This window comes from Poecilia reticulata, chromosome 18 (assembly GCF_904066995.2).
Source record: "Poecilia reticulata chromosome 18, P_reticulata-male-v2, whole genome shotgun sequence".
In the NCBI taxonomy this organism is placed as follows: Eukaryota; Metazoa; Chordata; class Actinopteri; order Cyprinodontiformes; family Poeciliidae; genus Poecilia; species Poecilia reticulata.
Genome location: NC_088847.1, coordinates 14797887 through 14820851, shown reverse-complemented (window position 1 = coordinate 14820851; position 22965 = coordinate 14797887). Strand labels below are relative to the sequence as shown.

General features: G+C 35.7%; 4 protein-coding genes across 7 annotated transcripts in view; all 4 read left to right on the top strand.

Annotated features, from left to right (window-relative positions):
- The window catches only part of LOC103480651 (butyrophilin subfamily 2 member A2-like), a 59237-nt gene that overhangs the window by 9144 nt on the left and 27128 nt on the right, over positions 1–22965 (top strand). The gene's annotated exons all lie outside the window — the stretch shown is intronic.
- LOC103480649 (butyrophilin subfamily 3 member A3-like) lies at positions 2280–9937 on the top strand. 2 transcript variants are annotated; one of them, XM_008435669.3, is made up of 9 exons: positions 2280–5603; positions 5752–5814; positions 7488–7859; positions 7940–8230; positions 8314–8412; positions 8495–8557; positions 8865–8891; positions 9012–9056; positions 9144–9937. In XM_008435669.3, the coding sequence occupies exons 1-6, from the start codon at positions 5540–5542 to the stop codon at positions 8536–8538; spliced, it is 933 nt and encodes a 310-aa protein (XP_008433891.1). In that variant the 5' UTR covers positions 2280–5539; the 3' UTR covers positions 8539–8557; positions 8865–8891; positions 9012–9056; positions 9144–9937. The 2 variants fall into 2 exon arrangements, with proteins under 2 accessions (XP_008433891.1, XP_008433890.1); XM_008435668.3 differs by having other exon boundaries at positions 8495–8588.
- LOC145548856 (butyrophilin subfamily 3 member A2-like) lies at positions 17758–18598 on the top strand. Its single transcript, XM_081599910.1, has 2 exons — positions 17758–18189; positions 18270–18598. The coding sequence occupies exons 1-2, from the start codon at positions 17832–17834 to the stop codon at positions 18596–18598; spliced, it is 687 nt and encodes a 228-aa protein (XP_081456036.1). The 5' UTR covers positions 17758–17831.
- LOC103480650 (E3 ubiquitin-protein ligase TRIM39-like) lies at positions 18656–22432 on the top strand. The gene is made up of 5 exons (XM_008435670.2): positions 18656–18739; positions 18841–18876; positions 20179–20202; positions 20309–20353; positions 20431–22432. Exons 1-5 carry the CDS (start codon positions 18712–18714, stop codon positions 20973–20975), a joined length of 678 nt encoding a protein of 225 aa, XP_008433892.2. The 5' UTR covers positions 18656–18711; the 3' UTR covers positions 20976–22432.

Below are 22965 nucleotides of genomic sequence, written 5' to 3'. Positions count from 1 at the left end.
ATTTTGTTGTGTAATTAATGAAATGAATGATGAGAATGGTGTTTCATTCATGAATTGTAAATCCTGTTTGTTTTCCTCTTATAGCTCATGCAATTTCTAATAAATTTTTTTCTGTCCCAGGTAATCAGATGATTTATGTTTTGTTTCTGGGTTTTCTTTCCTCACCCGGCTGTGCTGCTCCGGGTAAGTTCCGACTCCCCACATCATTATTTATAGCGCAGTTTTCCCCTAAGAGTCCATGTCTGCATGACTTCTTCATTTATCCATTAAAGTGGCTTTTCCTGGTAAACCCTTTGTTTGATCACCAAATCTTAACATTTTTATGGAGCATTTCTAAGACTTAAGTCAAATTCTTTGTTTGTAGACTCAAACTTGATTCTGATCCTAACCAGGGCCAGCCCACGCCTCTGTGGGGTCCTAAGTGAAATATGGTTTTGGGGCCCACAATAATATACTTGCTGTAACATTAATTGTCCATTTGGGACATGAATAAATCTGAATCTGATTAGTTTATTTAGTTTATTTGTCATAAACGCAATACATCTCTGACAGTGCTGCTTACATTTAATCCTATATGCATGTATCATCTGTTGGTCATAAAAGCAACACAAAATAAATTAATATACAACGGACTTAAGATGGAATACATACACACATATTAATTAACATACTTTGATTAAATTAATTTATCTTGGGTGTATTTGCAATATTTAAATTTTTTTATTTATACCATGTGGTCTACTGAAAAACTTAAGAGAGACTTGAAATCAAGGGAAAATTTTACTCTGAAACACCTAACATACTTAATCTAATACCAGAACAAAATGAAAAGATGACTGTAATTTTGATTTTGTTTGCAGTTTCAGAGACTTTAATGGTTTCAGTAAAGTCTCACGTCTCAGTCCAGCGAGGTCATACAGCCATCTTACCCTGCTGGCTCGCCTTCTCTCAAAGTGCAGAAGATATGGATGTACGTTGGTATCAAGGGAGTAATCAGTTTGATACTCCAATCCTGCTTTATCAGGCAAGAGCTTTCAATCTCTCATCCCAGAAAGCTTCGTTTGCTGGCCGAGTCTCATTCGGCTTAAAGGAAGAAACATCAGGTGGATTAAAGGCAGGTGATGTCAGCCTGAAGCTGGAAAACGTCACAATTGAAGATGCAGGAAAATATACATGCTATGTTAGCAGCTCTGATGATCATGATGACCGTGCATCTATTAGTCTGAGTGTGACAGGTGAGAACCACGAAACAGAATGAGAACAAAACCAAACAGAATGACGTCTACGTCCTCAATGAAATGATCATCTTCTTCTTATTCCAGAAACTGGACACCAACCTCTCCTGTCAGCAGTGATGAGAGACGATAACAAAGTTAACATGAGCTGCCAATCTGACGGCTGGCATCCAGAGCCTGAGCTGAGATGGTCAGACAGCAAAAAAGCTCTCATTCCTGCTAATGTGATGTTTAGCAAAAACTCCACTGGTTTTTATTCAGTCCATAGTTGGGTTCTGGTCTCCAGTCCCTTTGAGGTTTGCTGCTCTGTTGGGCTCTCTAATGAAGAACCAAAGGAGACCAGAATGCGTCTGAACATTTCTTCATCATTCGAAGAAGGTATGTGGTTTTACTCTCAAGTTTTCTTTTATGAGAAGATTTCATTATTTTAATTAAATAATATATTTTACAATGTTTGCTCCTTATTTAGAGACAGAATGCTACTCCTCAGCTGGATGGAAGGCTGCCTTTGGGATAGTATTTATACTTAACGCAGTTGAAGTTTTTTGCTTCCTGTACTTCAGGAAGAAGTGCTTCAGGACGCGAGACCCTGGAATATGACTCAAAGCCTTTCTCACGTTTGACGAGAGCTTTGAGAAGGCTGCCTAGTTTTCCTGATGGGTACGGTGAACATAGAAGTGCATATAACCAGTAGATTATATAAAAGGCTATAGTATGGTTGACTCATGGTCAACCATACTATAGACCATGGTTTTTAGCAACCAGTGTAAACTAAAAATCAGTTTACACAACTGATTTTAGTGACATAGTGGGTGTAAAATATTGAATAAAATGTTGTGCTACATGACTGGCTTTATTTTACTCTTACATTTAATAAACACGTTTTCACTGAGGCTCTGAAAGAGCCATATGAATGAAATAAGTAATTATTGATATGACAGGAGCAGTGGCTTTGACACCTGGTGGTGGGCGTGTCGATGTGGGCGTGACGTCATCAAGATGAATGGGAAGGTTACTCCCCATTCATCTTGTGTTATGAGCCAGCAGCTCATAACACAGAGCTGCTGGTTCTGTGTTATGAGGAAGTGGGTGAGCGGGGTGGTCAGTCCTCGCAAAGTTTGGAGAATGATAATCAAAATTAAATAAATCGATAATTGTGACAGAACAAAGAAGAGGTTTGGAGTTGATTGATACACAGACAGATGAGATTCCCCGAGTTAACCCAGTGCGGCCCTATACCACCATTAGTTTGCTGTGTTTTATAAGAATAAAACGTGTTTATTATCATTAACTCTTTGGTGCAGAAAGCTGAGTGAAAATTAATTTATTTACTGCATATTTATGTATGTTAAGGTTAAGATGGAACGGCACTGAAAGCAGCCCTTTAAACCACTCAGACGAACACAGTAGAGAATAAATTAATTTCAACTCATGAATAGCCGCAATGTAAAATTAGGTGGATAGTTTCTGCTTTTTGTAACCAGCATTGATCAGAAAAACATTGGAACTGGCTCCCAAGTACCTGTAGAGTGAGTTGCTTGTTAACACTTCTAGCTTGTGTTTTTGCCTCACATCCTGTAATACAACTACACTGTTTCTGAACTTTTTTAAGCAACACTACCCACAGTCAATGTCACTAAAAAATTAGGTTGGTGTCATCATATTTAATAAAATTTAAATGACATATCTGATGGTGTTGCTTGTGGTATTTTTGTGTTCAAATAGAAAGGAGTATCAAGTAATGTCGATCAGTTGTACTTCAATAAAATCTCATCTTCTTGTTCAGAGTTCAGTTGAAGAGAGGAAGATCAGGCATATTGGAGACCAGAAGATTGATCAGATAGTTAACATATAAAAGCTGTTTAGAAGACCAACAGTACAAAAAACAGAAACTAATATTTTAAAAACATTAAAATATTAAATTTGTGTTATTTGATAGTTGGTGTCAATATAAAGGGTCTGAGTTTTTTACTCCAAATTCCGATGGTGAAAATGATTTATTACATAGAAAAAAGGTCAAAATAGGCATCTATCTGTTAAAATGGTGGCTAGACTATCTCATTTTTAAAGTGGATGAAATATGTCATATTTTCAATGCAGAATTTTATGAATATGAAGTTTTTATTTTTTAAAGAAGCCTAAAACAATGAATCAACACAGTAAACATCCAAAGACTGGAGCTTCCAGATAGAATTATAACCATTTTAGTTAACTGGTATTCTAACCAGAAAATGCATGTAAAATGGGCCAATAACATCTATGCTTTCTTTGGTGTGAGTAATGGTGGGCATCAGGTTGGGCTTCTCTCACCTGCCTCTTGTACATGGACAACCTGTCAAATGAAATGAACCTCTGTAAAACTGGATGTATGCTCAGTGATACTCTGGTCAATCACTTTATGTATGCTGATGACCTGACTGTCCTCTCACCCAGCAGTGCTGGATTTCAGCAGTTACTGAATGTCTGCTCTGATTATGGCTTGAGATACGATGTGAAATATGATGCAAAGAAAACTGTTATGAAGGACTAAGGCAAACAAAGAACTTTGTTTTCCTAATTTTTTTTTTTTTTTGGGGCCTGACAGGCAAAGATTTTAGAATAATGTGTCAAATTTGAGCATATTTACAAACAAGCAGGATATTTCTAATGAGTGTAGAAAAATGAAGGAAAGCAGAACAATAAAAGCTGCTCTTAAATGAAAAATTGTTTAAGCCTGTAAATGAACTCCAAGTATGTAGTTGTGAGTTACAATGAAGAATCTTTGTAGAGGAACATCAACCTCTGTTGACTGGAGAACATTTTGCAACAGAGTTGACATTTGTAATTGGGTTTAAGAGTCCCCATTACGAGAAAAGTGATAATTAAGTATTTATCACAAAAAGAAAGGAAATGTTGTATGAGGATGGCTATTTCTTTATTGTAAAAATGCTTCTTGACAACAAAAATTATACCCTTGGAATACTTTTTTTTTCTCACACAATAACGAGGCTTTGGTTTGTTAAATTTACATTTTTATATTGACGTTTCTTCATATTTCTATCATTCAGTCCAATAAACAAGACATAATGAAAGTCCTTAAAACGCTCTCATCCCTGAAACTCTGGAACAAAAGACTAAAAAAGATACTTCGATAGTTTTACAACACTTATCTTCTACTTGAGTCATTTTAATTTGGAGTCTATCTGCTCTTGTCTGAGTACAGTTTCTGATTACTCTGAGCCTGTAGTAACTTCACTAATGAGGGAGAAACATATTTTATCTAAAAATGCTTCAAACACAGAAACACACCTGCTGTTTATAGTAAAATCAGACGTCTGGTTTGCACTCAGGCTTCCTGTTTCTAATGTTACTCAGTCTGCAGAGCCTGTTGACCCATTTAGAGGGCAAGTGGAAATGCAGTAAAACACTTATCACTGGCAGTAGTTTGCACAGTACTTTCTTGTACACATCAACTTCTGAGTTTTGGTTTCCAAAGAAATATGGATACAGGCAGTTTTTCTACCTGAATAAATTATTTAGTTGTGAAAATTTTAGTAGTTCTCACTTATTTTTTACTTCATTCTTTAACGTACCAAAATTTGCACACACATTTGTAATTTCAGGTCTCTGTTCTTGAGTCTCCCTACTTAGATAGTTTTTTTGATTACTTTTTTTTCTTCTACATTAAAATAATTTAGTTCTGCTTTTACTTCAGTAAACATTTTTGCCTGCCCTTGCCAACTCTGACTATAATACAGCTGTTGTATTTTCACGTCTGAATTTGGAGATGCTGCCAATATAACAAAGCCTTTTTATTCACCCATTGTGTTGGTTGTTTTTTATTTGTTTTGAGTAGACGTGGTAAAAAATGTCCCCCTTTGTTTTAATAAACCACTACACAGCTTAATCTGTGTAAGAAAAATATTTTTTGTGAAATCTTCAAAGCGTTTTGTGTTTTGTCTTCTGTTTGTTTCATTTAACCGACGATATCTCACTTACTTTTTAAAATATTTATCATTATTAATATTTATCATTTATAGCCTTTTAAATAAGCTATGGAAAAGTAACGAAGTTGTAAACCTTATTGAAGTCATAGGCATCCACGCTGCATTTCCTTTCAGAGACTTTTTATGAATAGTGGCTTAACAAGTTTGGTCACACCTTTGCAGACCTGAATCGAAACTAAACGCAGCAGTCTCTTCATGTCTGTTTTTTTGTTATAACTAAGCCACAGAAGCGAGCAGGTATCAGTTCGTCCCTCCTGCACTTGAATCACGTCTAAAACTCGCCTCGTCAGGAAGAATCTTCACCGTTTTTTAGTGGTTATGTCACGTTTGATTCACTGGGACCCGATGGGTAAACCGAGAGTTACAATCGCTGCTTTAACAGGTAAATATAACCTAGATTTCATTCTGTAAAGCTGATCTCGTAATTTCATGAGTTGTCAATTCTGTTTGTTTTCCTACTGCAAACAGAATTGACATACAATCCTTATTGCTCGTACAGTTTTTTTATTAATATTTTTATTCTATCCCAGGTAATCGGATGATTTATATTTTGTTTCTGGGTTTTCTTTCCTCACCCGGCTGTGCTGCTCCCGGTAAGTTCAGACTCCCGACATCATTATTTATATCGTAGTTTTCCCCTTAGAGTCCATGTCTGCATGGCGTCATCATTTATCCGTTAAAGTGACTTGCTTCTCCTGATAAAACCTTGATTTGATCACAAGATCTTAACATTTTTATGGAGCATTTAAAGGACTAAAGTCAAATTTCTTGTTTGTAGACTCAAACTTGATTCTGATCAGAGCCGGTCATCTCCTCCATGGGGCCCTAAGCAAAATTTGGTTTTGGGGCCCTGTAATTCTGGTAATGATGTGGATCGCTGCAGTCAGATGATTTACTCATTCACACACCTGTCATAAACGCAATTCATCTCTGACACTGATGGTTAAATTTGATCCTATATGTATATATCACATATTGGTAGTAAAAGCAACAAAAAACTAGCATGCACTGGACTTAAGATGGAATACATACACACATATTAACTTACACACTTTTATTAAATTGATTTATCTTGGGTGTATTTCCAATAGTTAAAAATTTAATTTATACCAGGTGAGTCTTTCTCACCTGACAATGTGGAACAGTATTGGGCTGATTCTGCGCCTTCAAATAATTTCAACAGTTGTTCTTCAGACATTTCACATAACTTATAAACTGATGTAAAAATATTGTTTGTTTAGCCACATAAATGATCATGCTCAGCAGCAAACAACATATCACCAATTACCGCTTAGAGTCGCTCATCTCTATATTTTAATGCAGTTGCCATGTAGCCTGAAACCTTTTGCTAGACAATATCAATCAGTGTGAAGTTTTAATTATTGTTATCAAACCTTATCAAGCACGTCATTTTGAATAATAATAAATAAAAAAAGTCAGAAATATATATGGCCAACCACGAGAATCAACTCATTTAAAACTAAAATTCAGTTTCACATGAATACAGAGATGCTGAGATGATTTGAGTTTTATATGTGTTTTCAGGGTTTATTTTGTCCCTGTGTTGTCTTGTCTTGGCTCCACCCCCTGATTGTCCCCAGCTGTCTCTTGGTTCCCTGATTAGTCCCTGGTGTATTTAACCTCAAATGTCTGCCCTGCAGAATCCTTGTCTTTGTTTTTCCTGTCTGAGTTATGAAGTTAAATACTTGGGACATTTCATAAATGCTGTTAGTTCTTTATGCACAAGCTAATATGCTAATGAGAAAACTTGGTATGTTTTCATCCTCTGTAATGACAGAAATATATTTTTTCTTCTTGCCCGTATAAAGAATGATTTCGACATTCATTCATGAAATAAAAAATAGTAAATAAATAACTGAACCAGAACGTTGTAATGAAATTGTGTTTTTGTTAATATAATATTATAATATCATTACTAAAAAAAAAACTATCATGATCTTTTGGAACCAGCAGTATTGAAAAATGTTGTTGAAGCATCAGAAATATCAATTCACAACCACATTGTAAATGTCACTGGTTTACAAAAAATATTTTGATGTTTTCTTTTTTATGTTTACCATGCATTGAACCACAACTACCATTATTTATTGTTTTGGAAATTAATTTAACATAAAGCATGTGGTCTACTGAAAAACTTGAGACAGACTTGAAATCAAGGGAACATTTTACTTTGAAACACTTAATGTACTTAATCTAATACCAGAACAAAATAAAAAGATGACTCTAATTATGATTTTCTTTTCAGTTTCAGAAAACTTCATGGTTTCAGTAAAGTCTCATGTCACAGTCCAGCGAGGTCATACAGCCATCTTACCCTGCTGGCTCACCTTCTCTGAGAGTGCAGAAGATATGGAGATACGCTGGTATCAAGGGAGTGATGAGTTTGATCTTCCAGTCCTGCTTTATCAGGAAAAAGCTTTCGACTATTCATTCCAGAAAGCTTTGTTCGCTGGCCGAGCCTCATTCGGCTTAAAGGAAGAAACATCAGGTGGATTAAAGGCAGGTGATGTCAGCCTGAAGCTGGAAAAAGCCACAATTGAAGATACAGGAAAATATACATGCTTTGTCAGCAGCTCTGATGATTATGACAGTGCATCTATTAGTCTGAGTGTGACAGGTGAGAACCATGAAACAGAACGAGAACAAAACCAAACAGAATGACGTCCAAATCAAATGATCATCTTCTTCTTATTCCAGAAACTGGACACCAACCTCTCCTGTCAGCAGTAATGAGAGACGATAACAAAGTTAACATGAGCTGCCAATCTGACGGGTGGCATCCAGAGCCTGAGCTGAGCTGGTCAGACAGCAAAAAAGCTCTCACACCTGCTAATGTGATAGTTAGCAAAAACTCTGCTGGTTTTTATTCAGTCCATAGTTGGGTTCTGGTCTCCAGTCCTTCTGAGGTCTCCTGCTCTGTTGGGCTCTTCAATGAAGAACCAAAGGAGACCAGAATGCATCTGAAAAATCCTCCACCATTACAAGAAGGTATGTGGTTTTACCCTCAAGTTTCCTTTTTTAGTCTTTTATAAAAAAGAAGTTTATTAGAACAATATTTGCTCCTTATTTAGAGACAAAAATGCCCTGCGATGGATGGGTGAGCTTTGGGATGCTTCAGGTTTTATTAGTTGCTTTCGGAGCCTTGTACTTCCTGTACTTCAGAAAGAAAGGTAAATGTTTGATTTGACATTTAAAGAATGCCGACATTTTAAAGAGTACTAATTTCACACCTTATATTTCTTTTCATTTCAGCTAACAAGCCCAAATCTGGAAATAACAGAACTGGTGATAAATAAAACACAACAGACCCAAAATGTAATTGTTTTTCTATTAAAGGGGTTATCAGGTAATTTTGTTTTGTAGTTTTCAGATTTAAGTACAAATGTAACAAAATGTACAATTTAGCACTGAGAAAAAACCTCATGGGATTATCACAAGTGTTAAAACTAAAGATATTTAAATAAGACAGTAAGGACATGCTAAGTCCTTATTCATCAAACCATCCTAAAAGACACTGTGTAACATCCTTAAACAAAAAAACAGTTACGACAATAAACTACTGAATTTACAATCGAGGTATTGGTCGGAATTATTTACTAAAGTTTGTACTTTTATCTTCCAGGGGCTGAAATAGTGAGCAGTCCTGAAGGTAAGAAAGAAGACATAATTCATTCGTACTTCTTTCTCTATGTGAGTCAGTTTAATTAATTTCAATTCAACAGAATGTATTTATATAGTGCCAATTCACAGCACTTGCTTTTCTGTCCAGCAACACGGCAGCCAACGGCTCTATCAGAAGCATCCAAGCGTTATGGTAATTTTACATTTATTTAATATTATTCATATTTAGCATTTTTCTTTATAATTGTATTGATTATAATCTAATTTTCAATTTTAACAGAGAACATTCAACTGGTGGACACAAGGAATTGGCTAATAATAATCAGGGATTCTAAACTGAGCGAAAATATTCATGCAAAGTTTCCAGATGGAGACAGAGTCACCTGTCTCACTGCAGTCAGAGGATCACCTGGTTTCTCTTCTGGACGACACTACTGGGAGGTTTGCAATACAAATATAGACCCCAAGAAGTCCTGGTGGATCAGAGTTACAGATAAACATGAAATCCCTCATTGTGATAGAAAATTTTGTTTTTAGTCCTATTTCATTTTTGATGGAACTGATGATACTTTTTATCATTTATTTACTGATTATATCTGCTGTGTTTTGTATTTCTGTAAGATGTGTTTTTCCATTAAAGAAGTTTCCAGGTAATGTTTAGATGTTTCCACAGCTGTGATAGCAGAAGAGACCTGAAGACATCTTGGGTAAAACGCTTAACCTGGTGATTGTCTTAAAGGACTGATGTGTGTAGAATGTAGGTTGTACCCTGTTTGACCTGAACCCATGAGTATCTGACAAAGAATTAGAGGTTTCTCTTGACATCCTTATCAGTTCTCTTTCCTGCCATAAAGTCATCTCCAAGGGGTGAGGGACGGTTCATGAGGTCGGGGTCAGGATTGTCTCTGTGGTCCATCTGGTAGTAGAGATAAGATCAGACTTTGGGTGGGTCTTTGCCTGGCTGTGACTATATAACGATGTGATGTGTGCTGTTCAGGCCTCTTCTCCTGACTGCGCTCAGTGAGACGGGTTTTCAAACGCTTTTGCCTTCAAATAAAGAAACTTGAAGACCGATTCATCTTTCTCTACTTATTGAAACTGATTCTCATTCCTTCATAAAATTTCTACAACACCCTCCAACCACAAAAAATGGTTTCTTGTCTTCTTGCCCCAACCAGGAGGATACTGTTCAGTTTATCACTGAACCAGAGACATTCATTTATGTTCAGTCAAAACCAAAAAGAGTCGATGTGTATTTGGACTTTGACAACAGAGAGCTCTCCTTCTATAATGTGGAAGATAAATGTCTGATTAAATCTCTGACAGCAAAATTCACAGGTGAACTGTTCCCACTTTTTAACCCTGGAAAAGGTGACCCAGAATCTACGACAATAGTACAGAGACCTGTGCAGAATCAGTCAAGAAACACTGTGGAGAAAGTCCAAAAAACTAGAAAAAAATGGAGTAGGACCAGTCAGGCCTGGCTGAGAATCCAGAAGAAGGAAGTTAAAAGTGGCGCAAATAAAGAAGAAGGGGGAAAAAAAATACTGCACAGTTTAATGTTGTCCTGCATGCAGTAAAGGCTAAAGTAAAAGTTAATCAGGAGAAAATTTGGATTTTGATCAAAATGTACCTGTTGCACTCAAAGTTTAAGAAAGTACAGCATAGATTTTTGGTTCTTTTTAGGTAATAAAAGATGTACTCTGATCTGAAATAGGATAGGGCATATTGTGTAAACAAAAAAAATCATTATAAGCTGAACACTTATATTCTCTGAAATATAAGATCAACATCAATGGTAACAGTTTCTCTTGAGAAACAATAAATGTCTACACAAAACGTAAGTTGTGCTAATGTCCAAACTCACCGTCTCATTTTTATGAAGTTTTTTTATGAAGCCAAAAAAACAACAACAATGAATCAACATAGTAAACATCCAGAAACTCTCTCTGTGTGCCACTCGCAAGAGACCTTTTTTTCAGCTTCCTTTACTTTAATATTGCTAAATAAAACCAGTGCAACCAATAGACACAAGAGGTCACCTATAGTCAGTTTCATGTCAGCAGACATTCTATACAGTATTTATTTACTTAAATTTAGTGTTTATATTTTAAATGCAGTTTTTCCCCAACAAAGTCTTAGAGTTTTGTTGGAGAACAAACGGCATCATGAGGACCAAGGAACAGCAGACAGGTCACTGTCAGTAATTTCAGCTACTGACAGTCAAAGGTTTTAGAATAATGAGCATATTTAGAAACAAGCAGGATATTTTTAATGAGTGTATAGAATAATGACGAAAAGCAGAACAATAAATGCTGCTCTTAAATGAAAAATGTTTTGGTTTTGTTTAAGCCTGTAAATGAACTCCAATTATAGTTGTGAGTTACAATAAAGAATCTTTGTAGGGGAACACTGCCCTCTGTTGACTGGAGCACATTTTGTAACAGAGTTGATAATTGTAGTCGGGTTCTGCATCTTTAAGAGCCCCCATTATGAGAAAATTAATAATTAAGTATTTATCACAGAAAGAAAGGAAATGTTGTATGAGAATGACTATTTCTTTGTTGTAAAAATGCTTCTTGGCAACAAAAATTATACTCTTGGAAAACATTTTTCTTTTTCCTGTGAAATGGTGCCACATTGTAAGGAAGATCTACATGCATGTTAAGAATGGGATGCCAGGGCTGTGCTGTGGTGGCGCAGGGGCAGGGGTTAAGCACAACCCAAATATGGAGGCCTTAGTCCTCGACGTGGCCGTCGCTGGTTCGTTTCCTGACCTGGTGACCTTTGCCGTATATCTTACCCTTCTCTCAATACTCACTTTCCTGTCAATTAACTATCAAATAAAGGCCACTAGAGCCAATAAAACCTTAAAAAAAAGAATGGGATGCCAGCATACAACAATAACTGCATCATCCACAGTACTACACGTATTTGGAAACAGATAAAATCCCATTTCGGTATTGAGTCTATATCTACCTCATTATCAATAGCAAAGAATCGCTCATTTGTCCTTTCCACTTTAGATTCAGGTTATACACAATGGAAAGGTTTAGGCATCAGGACTATTGGTGTGCGTTGGTGGTAATTTTGCCTCTTTCTCTCAACTTCAGGCCAAATTTAGTCTCCATAAACACAATCATCTTAGATATCTACATGTCGGGACACATGCACTCTTTAGAGACTATAATACCTAATGAATTTGTCAAACTCTTTAAGTTCCTTCCTTCTGTTAAATTATGGCTGGAGGAACTGGTAAGGCTCTCTCATCTGGAAAGAATACGGTTCTCTTTAGCAAATAAATGACAGCGATTTAATAAAACTTGGCAACTCCTTTGGCAATATATTCATGGCAATGCACCTGTTTATTTATGTCACTTCTGTTCTGTTTTTATATTGTCTTTATGTTTTATGTTCACATAAGAAAAAAAGAGGACAAATTTGTATTGTTGACATTTCAATTTCCATCTCTGATCCGTCAATAAAACTGTTTGACAACAAGAATGGGATGCTGTTTGACAGCATTGTGTGACCAAGCTGGTGACCAGAATGAGGAGGAGGTTCCAGGTTGTTTTTGTTTGCCGAGGCTTTGGTTTGTTAAATGTACATTTTTAAATTGAGAATATGTCATGGTTCTTCATATTTCTATTGTTCACGCCAATAAACAAGACTCAATGAAAGTTTGTAAAACTTCCTCATCCCTGGAAGCCCCAAATTTGGGGCCAATAGCATTTGGTTTCAAATGCTTTTATAACACTTTTCTACTATTTGAGTCACTTTAATTTGGAGTATATTTGCTCTTGTCTGAGTACAGTTTCTGACCACTCTACCAGCCTGTAGTAACTTCACGACTGAAGGAGAAACATATTTTAACTAAAAATGCTTCAAACACAGAAACACACCTGCTGTTTATAGTAAAATCAGACTTCTGGTTTGCACTCAGGCTTCCTGTTTCTAATGTTACTCAATCTGCAGAGCCTGTTGACCCATTTAGAGGGCAAGTGGATATGCAGTAAAACACTTATCACTGGCAGTAGTTTGCACAGTACTTTCTTGTACACATTAACTTCTGAGTTTTGGTTTCCAAAGAAATATGGATACAGGCAGTTTTTCTACCTGAATAAATTATTTAGTTGTGAAAATTTTAGTAGTTCTCACTTATTTTTTACTTCATTCTTTAACGTACCAAAATTCGCACACAAATTTGTAATTTCAGGTCTCGGTTCTTGAGTCTCCCTACTTAGGTAGTTTTTTTGATAACTTTCTTTTTTCTTCTACATTAAAATCATTTAGTGCTGCTTTTACTTCAGTAAACATTTTTGTCTGCCTTTGCCAACTCTGACTATAATACAGCTGTTGTATTTTCATGTCTGAATTTAGAGATGTTGCCAATAAAGCCTTTTTATTCACCCATTGTGTTTGTTGTTGTTTTTGATTTGTTTTGAGTAGACATGTGGTTAAAAAAAAAAAAATTCCCTTTGTTTTAATAAACCACTACACAGCGTAATCTGTGTAAGAAAAATATTTTTGTGAAATCTTCAGTGTTTTGTGTTTTTTCTTCTGCTTATTTGTGACTCAATTAACTGACGATATCTTACTTACTTTTTAAAATAACATTATTTCAGTGATTTTTGAGAATAGGGACAAAATGGGTTTAAATTTTCCCAATGTTTTTTTTTATTATTATTTTTCAACCTTATGTATGCAAATATGACAAATAATGTTTTGGAAATGTAAAGATGCTAAGGTACAGGCTCCCAGTTGAAAAAAAATGTTAATTTTTAATCGACCTGACCCAGAACTTTATGACCATCTGACAAAAATAAATATAAAAAGATTTTTAAAATACCCTATTAGTTATATTTTTATAGACAAATGCTTCTCAAGAAACAAAATAAATATTTAAAATAAAAAACAACAAAAAGTCCATCTGACGGAGTTGACACTGCATGACGGAGTTGACACAGAACTGAAGGTGGTGACAAACTAATGAGTAAAATAAAATACTTGATACATGTGAAGTAATGCAATTTACATAAAATACATTAAAATGAATTAATCACACACTTAAGTGAGATTTGTCAACAATTTCACTGAAAGAGTCACAAAAACTCTGATGGAGTTGACATCTGACGGAGTTAACGAAATGCCTCAATTTATCCGACGTTATTCTGAAGGAGGCCATGTTCTAGTTCATCAGGTTCATGAAATCTTTACATTATAGCAAAACTAAGCTTTTATTTCATCAATCCATCCATTTTCTTGCATCCTTGTCCCTTAGTGGGGTTGGGAGGGTTGCTGGTGCCTATCTCCAGCTAACGTTCCGGGTGAGGGGTGGGGTCACCCTGGACAGGTCACCTGTCTGTCGCAGGGCAACAGAGACACACAGGACAAACAACCATGCACACACACACTCACACCTAGGGGCAATTTAGAGAGGCCAATTAACCTGACAGTCATGTTTTTGGAAACCAGAGTACTTGGAGAAAACTCACACATGCACAGGGAGAACATGCAAACTCCATGCAGAAAGACCGGGGCCGGGAATCAAACCCAGTTATTGTCAGTTATGGTGTTGACACATCATGGTTGTGACAAAAAACTTAGGAATAAAAAGAAGAAAAAACTAAAGAATAACATAAGCTAACCAGAGCTAACTAGCCGCCTAAGCAAAGGCAGAGAAAGAAAGTGGTCATGGGGTCCTCAGAAGTTCTGGTGCCCCCAATAATGCCTGATTTTTTTTTATTTTTTTATTTTTTTTTTTTTTTTTACATTATTTTCATTTCTGACGGTGTTGACAAAAACTAGGGATAAATTTCAATGGAGTTGGAAAATATATAAAAATGATTTTTAATTCAATTTATTGATACTTTTATAATTATTTATATAAATACTTATACTTAATTGTCATAATATTATCTTAGTATTCCTTTAATTGTTTTAAACTTTTTTAATGTGTTGAGTTCTACTCCGGGACAAGGGCTTTTACAGACACCATCCACCAACTACAATGTTTAAAATAAAAAAATATTCAGCTAACACCAGGAAAATATACATTGTTGTGCTCACATGACCCAGGTTAGCTTAGTCAGATATTTAAAAAAATTATATTTTGTGTATATTTTGTTCAAATTTTGTACTTTATCCATAGGACCTGTTTTGTCCCTATATTCTCAAGAATCACTGATTTATCATTTATAACCTTCTTTTAAATAAGCTGAAAGTTTTTCAGTCATAGGCATCCAAGCCACATTTTCTTTAAGAGACTTTTTATGAATAGTGACTTAACAGGTTTGGTTATAACCAAATATGTATACATATTTGCATACCGAAATCGAAAGTAAACGCAGCAGTCTCTTCACGTCTATATTACGCCTTGTTTTGTTATAACTAAGCCACAGAAGCGAGCAGGTATCAGTTCGTCCCTCCTGGACTTGAATCACGTCTAAAACTCGCCTCGTCAGGAAGAATCTTCACCGTTTTTAGTGGTTATGTCACGTTTGATTCACTGGGACCCGATGGGTAAACCGAGAGTTACAATCGCTGCTTTAACAGGTAGATTTAATTCCGTAAATCTGATCTCATCATATCATGAGTTGTCAATCATGTTTGGTTTTCTCTTACAATGAGGTTTGACACACAATCCTGTTATAGCTCGCACAGTTTCTTATTGATATTTTTTTCTATCTCAGGTAATCGGATGATTTATGTTTTGTTTCTGGGTTTTCTTTCTTCACCCGGCTGTGCTGCTCCCGGTAAGTTCCGACTCCCGACATCATTATTTATAGCGCAGTTTTCCCCTAAGAGTCCATGTCTGCATGGCGTCATCATTTATCCATTAAAGTGACTTTTCCTGGTAAACCCTTTGTTTGATCACCAGATCTTAACATTTTTATGGAGCATTTATAAGACTTAAGTCAAATTCTTTGTTTGTAGACTCAAACACATTTCACATAACTTATAAATTGATGTAAAAATATTGTTTGTTTTATCCATATAAATGATCATGCTCAGCAACAAACAACATGTCACCAACTACCGCCTTAGTCGCTCATCTCTATATTTTAATGCAGTTGCCATGTAGCCTGATGTAAAAACATTTTGCTAGACAATATCAATCAGTGTGAAGTTTTAATTATTGTTATTAAACCTGGTCAAACACGTCATTTTGAATAATAATAATAATAATAATAATAATAATAATAATAATAATAATAATAATAAAGTCATTAATATAGGGCCAACCACAGGTATCAACCCATTTAAAGTTAAAACTCAGTATAAAGATACTGTGATGATTTGAGCTTTATGTGTTTTTTATTTTGCCCCTGTGTTGCTACCCTGCTGATTGTCCCCTGCTGTCTCTTGGTTCCCTGATTAGTCCCTGGTGTATTTAACCTCTCCTGTGTCCCCTGCTCCCTGGAGGATCCTCGTCTACTGTTTTAGTTATTCCTGTCGAACAGAGTTTGTACTTGTATCGCTGTTCACCTGTGCTTCTTGGTTTCAGTTATTCTCTACATGACCATTAAACTTAGTTTTGCACTTCAACCCTCCGTGTCCATCCGCAACATCTACAACCTAATTCATGACAGATGCTAGCATATGAATCAAAATGTGCAACATGTGTAATGAAGTTAAATACTTGGGTCATTTCATAAATGCCGTTAGTTCTTTATGCACAAACTAATATGCTGATGAGAAAACTTGGTATGTGTTCATCCTCTGTAAAGATAGCTCTTTTTAAAAACGTTTGTACTCCAATATACACTGCCAATCTGTGGCCACAATAAAAAAAAGACTACAGAAACTTTATGCAGTGAAGGTATGAGGCTAATACTTCAAGTGGAGTAGTGCTAGCATGTTTATAAAAACTTATGTACAAATTCATGTGTAGGTTATCTGTGTCATGCAATAATATTATTGCAATTTTAGTAAACCCTGCACTGCGTGTGTGTGAGGTTACATCAAGATTGAGGCACCACTGGCATCACCATTTATATGTGACTCTGTAAACAATATTATGTGCTGTGTTTATTTTTACTTTATTTGTATTATCTTTGTTTTATCTAATATGATGATGATAAATGTTTGGCTGTTGAACTGGACCTTCCAAGGTCCAGTTCAACCTTGAAAGGTTTTGCTCTCTTGAACTGGACCAATTCAATCTGATGCCAATTGGCATCACGCCAAATTTCATGAGCAGCTCCACAAATATTTTTAATAAACATTATATTACAAAAAGAAATACAAACATACTTATTTATTGGCATTTTTTCTGTTCTAACTCTTACTTTTCTCTGTCCCTGAATAATAAGTCCTTTTTTGCGACATTGTTTTGCTAACTTATCTTCTACGGTGCTTCGGAGGTTTTGACGCCGCTCTGCACGATAAACTGCAGCTAATATTACCAGTGAAGTGTTACCTAAAGAGGCCACTAGGGGGACCCTAGGAGAATTTTTTTCTTCTTCTTGCTTGTATAAAGAATTACCGTACTACTCCGTAGTGAATGATTTCTTCATTAATTCATAAAAAAATAAAATAAAAAATAGTAAATAAATAACTGAATCAGAATGTTATAATAAAATAGTGTGTTTTTGTTAATATAACAACATATAACAACATAGATTACTAAAAACACTATCATGATCTTTTGGAACTAGCAGTACAGAAAAATGTAGTTGAAGCAGCAGAAATATCAATTCACAACCACATTGTAAATGTTACTGGTTTACAAAAAAAATATCTTGATGTTTTCTTTTTTATGTTTACCATGCAATGAACCGGATCTATCATTATTTATTGTTTGGGAAATTAATTTAATATAGAGCATTTGGTCTGCTGAAAACCTGAGACAGACTTGAAATCAAGGGAACGTTTTACTTGGAAACACTTAATGTACTTAATCTAATACCAGAACAAAATGAAAAGATGACTCATTTTGATTTTCCTTTCAGCTACAGAGACTTTAATGGTTTCAGTAAAGTCTCATGTCTCAGTCCAGCGAGGTCATGCAGCCATCTTACCCTGCTGGCTCACCTTTTCTCAGAGTGCAGAAGATATGGAGGTACTCTGGTATCAAGGGAGTGATGAGTTTGATCTTCCAGTCCTGCTTTATAAGGCAAGAGCTTTTGACTATTCATCCCAGAAAGCTTCATTTGCTGGCCGAGTCTCATTTGGCATAAAGGAAGAAACATCAGGTGGATTAAAGGCAGGTGATGTCAGCCTGAAGCTGGAAAATGTCACAATTGAAGATGTAGGAAAATATACATGCTATGTTATCAACTCTGATGAACGTGACAGTGCATCTATTAGTCTGACTGTGACAGGTGAGAACCATGAAACAGAATGAGTACAAAACCAAACAGAATGATGTCCACATCAAATGATCATTTTCTTCTTATTCCAGAAACTGGACGCTCTCCTCTCCTGTCAGCAGTGATGAGAGACGATAACAAAGTTAACGTGAGCTGCCAATCTGACGGCTGGCATCCAGAGCCTGAGCTGAGATGGTCAGACAGCAAAACAGTTCTCATTCCTGCTAATGTGTCGTTTAGCAGAAACTCTGCTGGTTTTTATTCAGTCCATAGTTGGGTTCTGGTCTCCAGTTCTTCTGAGGTCTCCTGCTCTGTTGGGCTCTTCAGTGAAGAACCAAAGGAGACCAGAATGCGTCTGAAAAATTCGTTAGAAGAAGGTACGTGGTTTTACCGTCAAGTTTCTTTTTTTAGTCTTTTATGAGAAATACGTTTCTTAGAATAATTTTTGCTCCTTATTTAGGGACAAAAATGCCCTGCGCTGTATGTTTGACCTTGGGGATACTTCTGGCACCTGTATCAGTTGCATTTTTAGTCATGTGCTTCCTGTATTTCAGGATGAAAGGTAAATGTTTGGTCTAAGTCAGAAAGCATATTTGACATTTAAATCATACAGAGATTTTGATGAGTTCTAATTTCATACCTTTTTTTATTTTTTTATTTCAGCTAACAAGTCCAAATCTGGAGATGACACAACTGGCGGTAAATAAAACACAACAGACCCAAAATGTCATTGTTTTTCTATTAAAGGAGCAATCATGTAATTTTGTTTTGTAGTGTAAGAAAATTTACATTTGTTACAAAAATGTATGATTTAACCCTTTACGGACAACAATCTGATGGGATTAGCACAACTGTTAAAACAGTAGATGTTTAAATAAGACAGTAAAGACATGTTAAGTCCTTTGCAAAAGTATTTTCATCCCTTTTTCACATGTTAATCACATCACAAAATCAAACTTCACTTTGTTTTCTGAAGGGATTTACATGACAAAACAAATAAGCACGTCACTGGAAAGTGAACTAAAAATTATAACATTGTTTCTAAATATCTTTGAAATAAATATTTGAACAGATTGATACGATTTGAAGAGATTGATCCGTATTGAGTGCTGGTTACTCTGCTATTGCTAAATAAAAACTGTTGCAACTTAAAAGTCATCCAATTAGAACATAAATGCATTGAAGGTTTGAAAATATTTTGAAATAATATTGTAGATATAGTCCACAACCTTTTCATCGTACTGTTCAGACATAACTGCCATAAATGTGGTTTAAATGTGACCTTCCATGGTTTCATTTAGGATTTTGAGACATAACCAGTTTACCGCAGTAAGTCTGCTTTGATACTGGGACTAAAGTAATTTTCCATAATGTAATGAGGAAACTGGTAATTCAATAATTAAATTCCTTTAAATGTCTAAGAAAAAGTCAACAAAAATATAGGAAAATTTTCTTTTACAACATTAAATCCAAATCGTCCATCTAGATATCAAAATATGAACCTCTTCATCCATCAAACCATCCTGGAAATCTCTGTGCAACATCTTCTAACAAAAAACAGTTACGACAGTAAGTCATACAGGATTTACAATTCCTAAAATTTGTACTTTTATCTTTCAGGGGCTGAACTAATGAGCATTTCTAAAGGTAAGAAAGAATACATAATTCATTTGTACTTCTTTCTCTGTGTGAGTCAGTTTAATTTATTTCAGCTCAACAGAATTTATTTATATAATGCCAATTCACAGCACGTCATCGCAAGGCACATTTAAGGACTTTCAAATTATTTTGATTTGCGCTAAATGACTGTAGGTTTGAGATGAACACATTAAAACATGAACTTATTACACATCTTTACGGTGTTGGTCTCAGATTTTCAGTCCAACAACAATCTCACCTTCAAACTATAAATGTCTCTGTAACAGTGTAGATGGTTTTAAAGTTCTGTTGACATTTGTGACATAAATGAATAAAAATTTTACTTTTGCATTTTCCCCTTAGAGAATGAACCACTTCTGCCTACAGGTAGGACCCAGTATTTTAAGCTGCCTGTTTTTATAGAGTCAAAACAAAACCTTTATAATGCAAAATCAAATTTCTAAGATGTTTTTCTTCTTGCTTTTTTGTCCAGAAACATGGCAGCCAACGGCTCTATCAGAAGCATCCAAGCATTATGGTAATTTTACATTTATTATTATTTAGCATTTTTCTTTGTGATTATATTGATTATAATCTAATTTTCCATTTTAACAGAGAATGTTCAACTGATGGACACAGGAAATAAGCTAATACAAATCGACGGTTCTATCCTGAGAGAAGATATTCGTGAGCTTCCAGATGGAGACAGAGTCACCTGCCTCACTGCAGTCAGAGGATCACCTGGCTTCTCTTCTGGACGACACTACTGGGAGGTTTGCTTAGAAAATGCAACAGCCGACCTCCTCAAGAAGTCCTGGTGGATCGGAGTTACAGATAAACATAAAATCCCTCATGATGAAAGTTTATCTCCAACCACAAAAAATGGTTTCTGGTTCTTGTCTTCTTGCCCCAACCAGGAGGATACTCTTCAGTTTAGCACTGAACCAGAGACATTTATTTATGTTCAGTCAAAACCAAAAACAGTTGGTGTGTATTTGGACTTTGATAACAGAAAGCTCTCCTTCTATAATGTGGAAGAGAAATGTCTGATTGGATCTCTGGCAGCAAAATTCACAGGTGAACTGTTCCCACTTTTTAACCCTGGGAAAGGTGACCTTGGAAAAATGGAGATATTACAGAGATCTGTGCAGGATCAGTAAAATAACACTTAACCTGTGGATAAACTACAGAAGGAAGAGCAGGAGGATTGATCCAGATGCAGTGGATCGATCTGCAACTGGAGTGCAGTGCATCCATCCAACTGGATGATCACAGAGAACTGGATGTTTTGCTCCTTAAAAAAAGAAGAAAAACAAAAAAGATCACATTGTGTGATTTAAAAAAATTCTGTTTTGTTGGTCATTTTTGTTCAAATTCTTCTCCAGATTCAAATTCTACTTGTCATAGTATCCTAAACATTTGAGAACATTCACCCTTTTTTTTATTTAAATAATTGAACACCACAATGCTGAAGCTGGTTTTTGATTTGTGGTGTGTTGAAGGGCTATGTCAATTATTTTCTAGCATCTGAACCAACTTAGATCCCTCAAGCCCCAAGTCGTCACTGACTGCGGAAATTTCACTCTTCCTCCAGAATCTTGGAAATTAACTTATAAAAAGACATTGGGTCACTGTGGAGCAAATGATTCTGACATCTTTGGTCCAACAGGAGCTTAACCCTGTGCGTGCGAGGACTGAGGCAAATGATAAAAGTGATACGGGTGTGGGTTGGTTGGACCCCATTTGTAAACACAAGCAAGGAATGTAACAATTTTGAAGCTCATGTTCTGGATTTGTCCATGTGGAGCCTCACACACAGACCTCAGCTGAAGTTCATGTACATTTCCTTCAAACTCTTAACAGGCTCTGATTATCTTTGTTACTTGTGGAGGTATTTTCTCTTCCACTCAACATTTCGTAAGTTTGCTCTCTGAGAACAGCCAGCTTCTTCAGGATTTTGCCTTGGTATCTTGCTCCCCCTTGTGGAGGGTTTTGGTTAGTGTCTGCTGGACAACTGTATTCTTCCCTGATTGTCCTTCCAACAGAAACGTGTTCCTAGAAATCGTGTTATTGGTGCCTGTAATATTCTTTTTGACAAACAGAGGTATTCATTAGATGTCATTGCTTATGAAAATTAACAGAAATAATTGCTTTAGTTGATTCTTTTTAAATAAATTACTAATCTAGACTAATTTGTTGATATTGATTTATTTTTATGCACCTGCAGACTAAGGAATAAAATCTTGAAACTCAACATATTTGAGTTTTTGTTTTTTTTTGTTTTAAATAATATTTATTTTGTTTCTTGAGAAGCATTTGTCTCTAAAATTGAGTTCCTGTGGGGAGTTGTAATGAAGGCCATGAGCACATAAGTTGGGGATATTTACAAACAAGCAGAATATTTTTAATAAGTGTAGAAGTATGAAGGAAAACAGAACAATAAATGCTGCTCTTAAATCAAAAATGTTTTGGTTTTGTTTAAGCCTGTAAATTAACTCCAAATATGTAGTTGAAGAATCTTTGTAGAGGAACACTGCCCTCTGTTGACTGGAGCAGATTTTGCAACAGAGTTGACGTTTGTAGTCGAGTTCTGCATCCCCCTTATGTGAAAAGAACAATTAAGTGTGTTACTCCTCTCGAGTTAAATCAAAGCTTAACGCAGTTCTTGGTTTTCAACAGCCATTTATTGTGGACACGTCTTTCAAAGTCCCCAAAAAATGCCGTCAGAACTACAAAAAAAGGTACCACAAACCTAAATCAGTTCACAATAAATTGCATATTTACATAAATAAAAGATACAAATAAACAAAACTGTACCTCATTAGCCGCATTGACTCCAGAGGAATAAAGCTTAACTTCTTACAGCTCCTTCAGCTTGAATGACCATGTGGCTCTAAGTGCACCAGCCAAAGCTTCCCTGGTCTGCGGAACAAAACAAAAGTTCCCCCTCCACATTTGAATGTACACTTAACATAAATTCAATATTAAATTACCTCACATTTAAACTTAATGTACTACATTAAATAAAATCTAACTACTGCCATCTTAAACTAAACAACAACAAACAATAAAGAAATAAACCAGATGCAGTTTTGACAGCAGCTACACTCCCACCAAATCACTTGTGATTTTTATTTTTTAAACTTATGA

Coding starts and splice junctions, on each gene's coding strand:
- LOC103480649 (XM_008435669.3), top strand. CDS start 5,540: ATGTCACGTTTGATTCACTGGGACCCGATGGGTAAACCGAGAGTTACA. Junction 5,604..5,751: donor TACAATCGCTGCTTTAACAG/GTAAATATAACC, acceptor ATTCTATCCCAG/GTAATCGGATGATTTATATT. Junction 8,413..8,494: donor CCTGTACTTCAGAAAGAAAG/GTAAATGTTTGA, acceptor TTTTCATTTCAG/CTAACAAGCCCAAATCTGGA.
- LOC145548856 (XM_081599910.1), top strand. CDS start 17,832: ATGGTTTCAGTAAAGTCTCATGTCTCAGTCCAGCGAGGTCATGCAGCC. Junction 18,190..18,269: donor TATTAGTCTGACTGTGACAG/GTGAGAACCATG, acceptor TTCTTATTCCAG/AAACTGGACGCTCTCCTCTC.
- LOC103480650 (XM_008435670.2), top strand. CDS start 18,712: ATGTGCTTCCTGTATTTCAGGATGAAAG. Junction 18,877..20,178: donor TGGAGATGACACAACTGGCG/GTAAATAAAACA, acceptor TTTTCCCCTTAG/AGAATGAACCACTTCTGCCT. Junction 20,203..20,308: donor TGAACCACTTCTGCCTACAG/GTAGGACCCAGT, acceptor TTTTTTGTCCAG/AAACATGGCAGCCAACGGCT.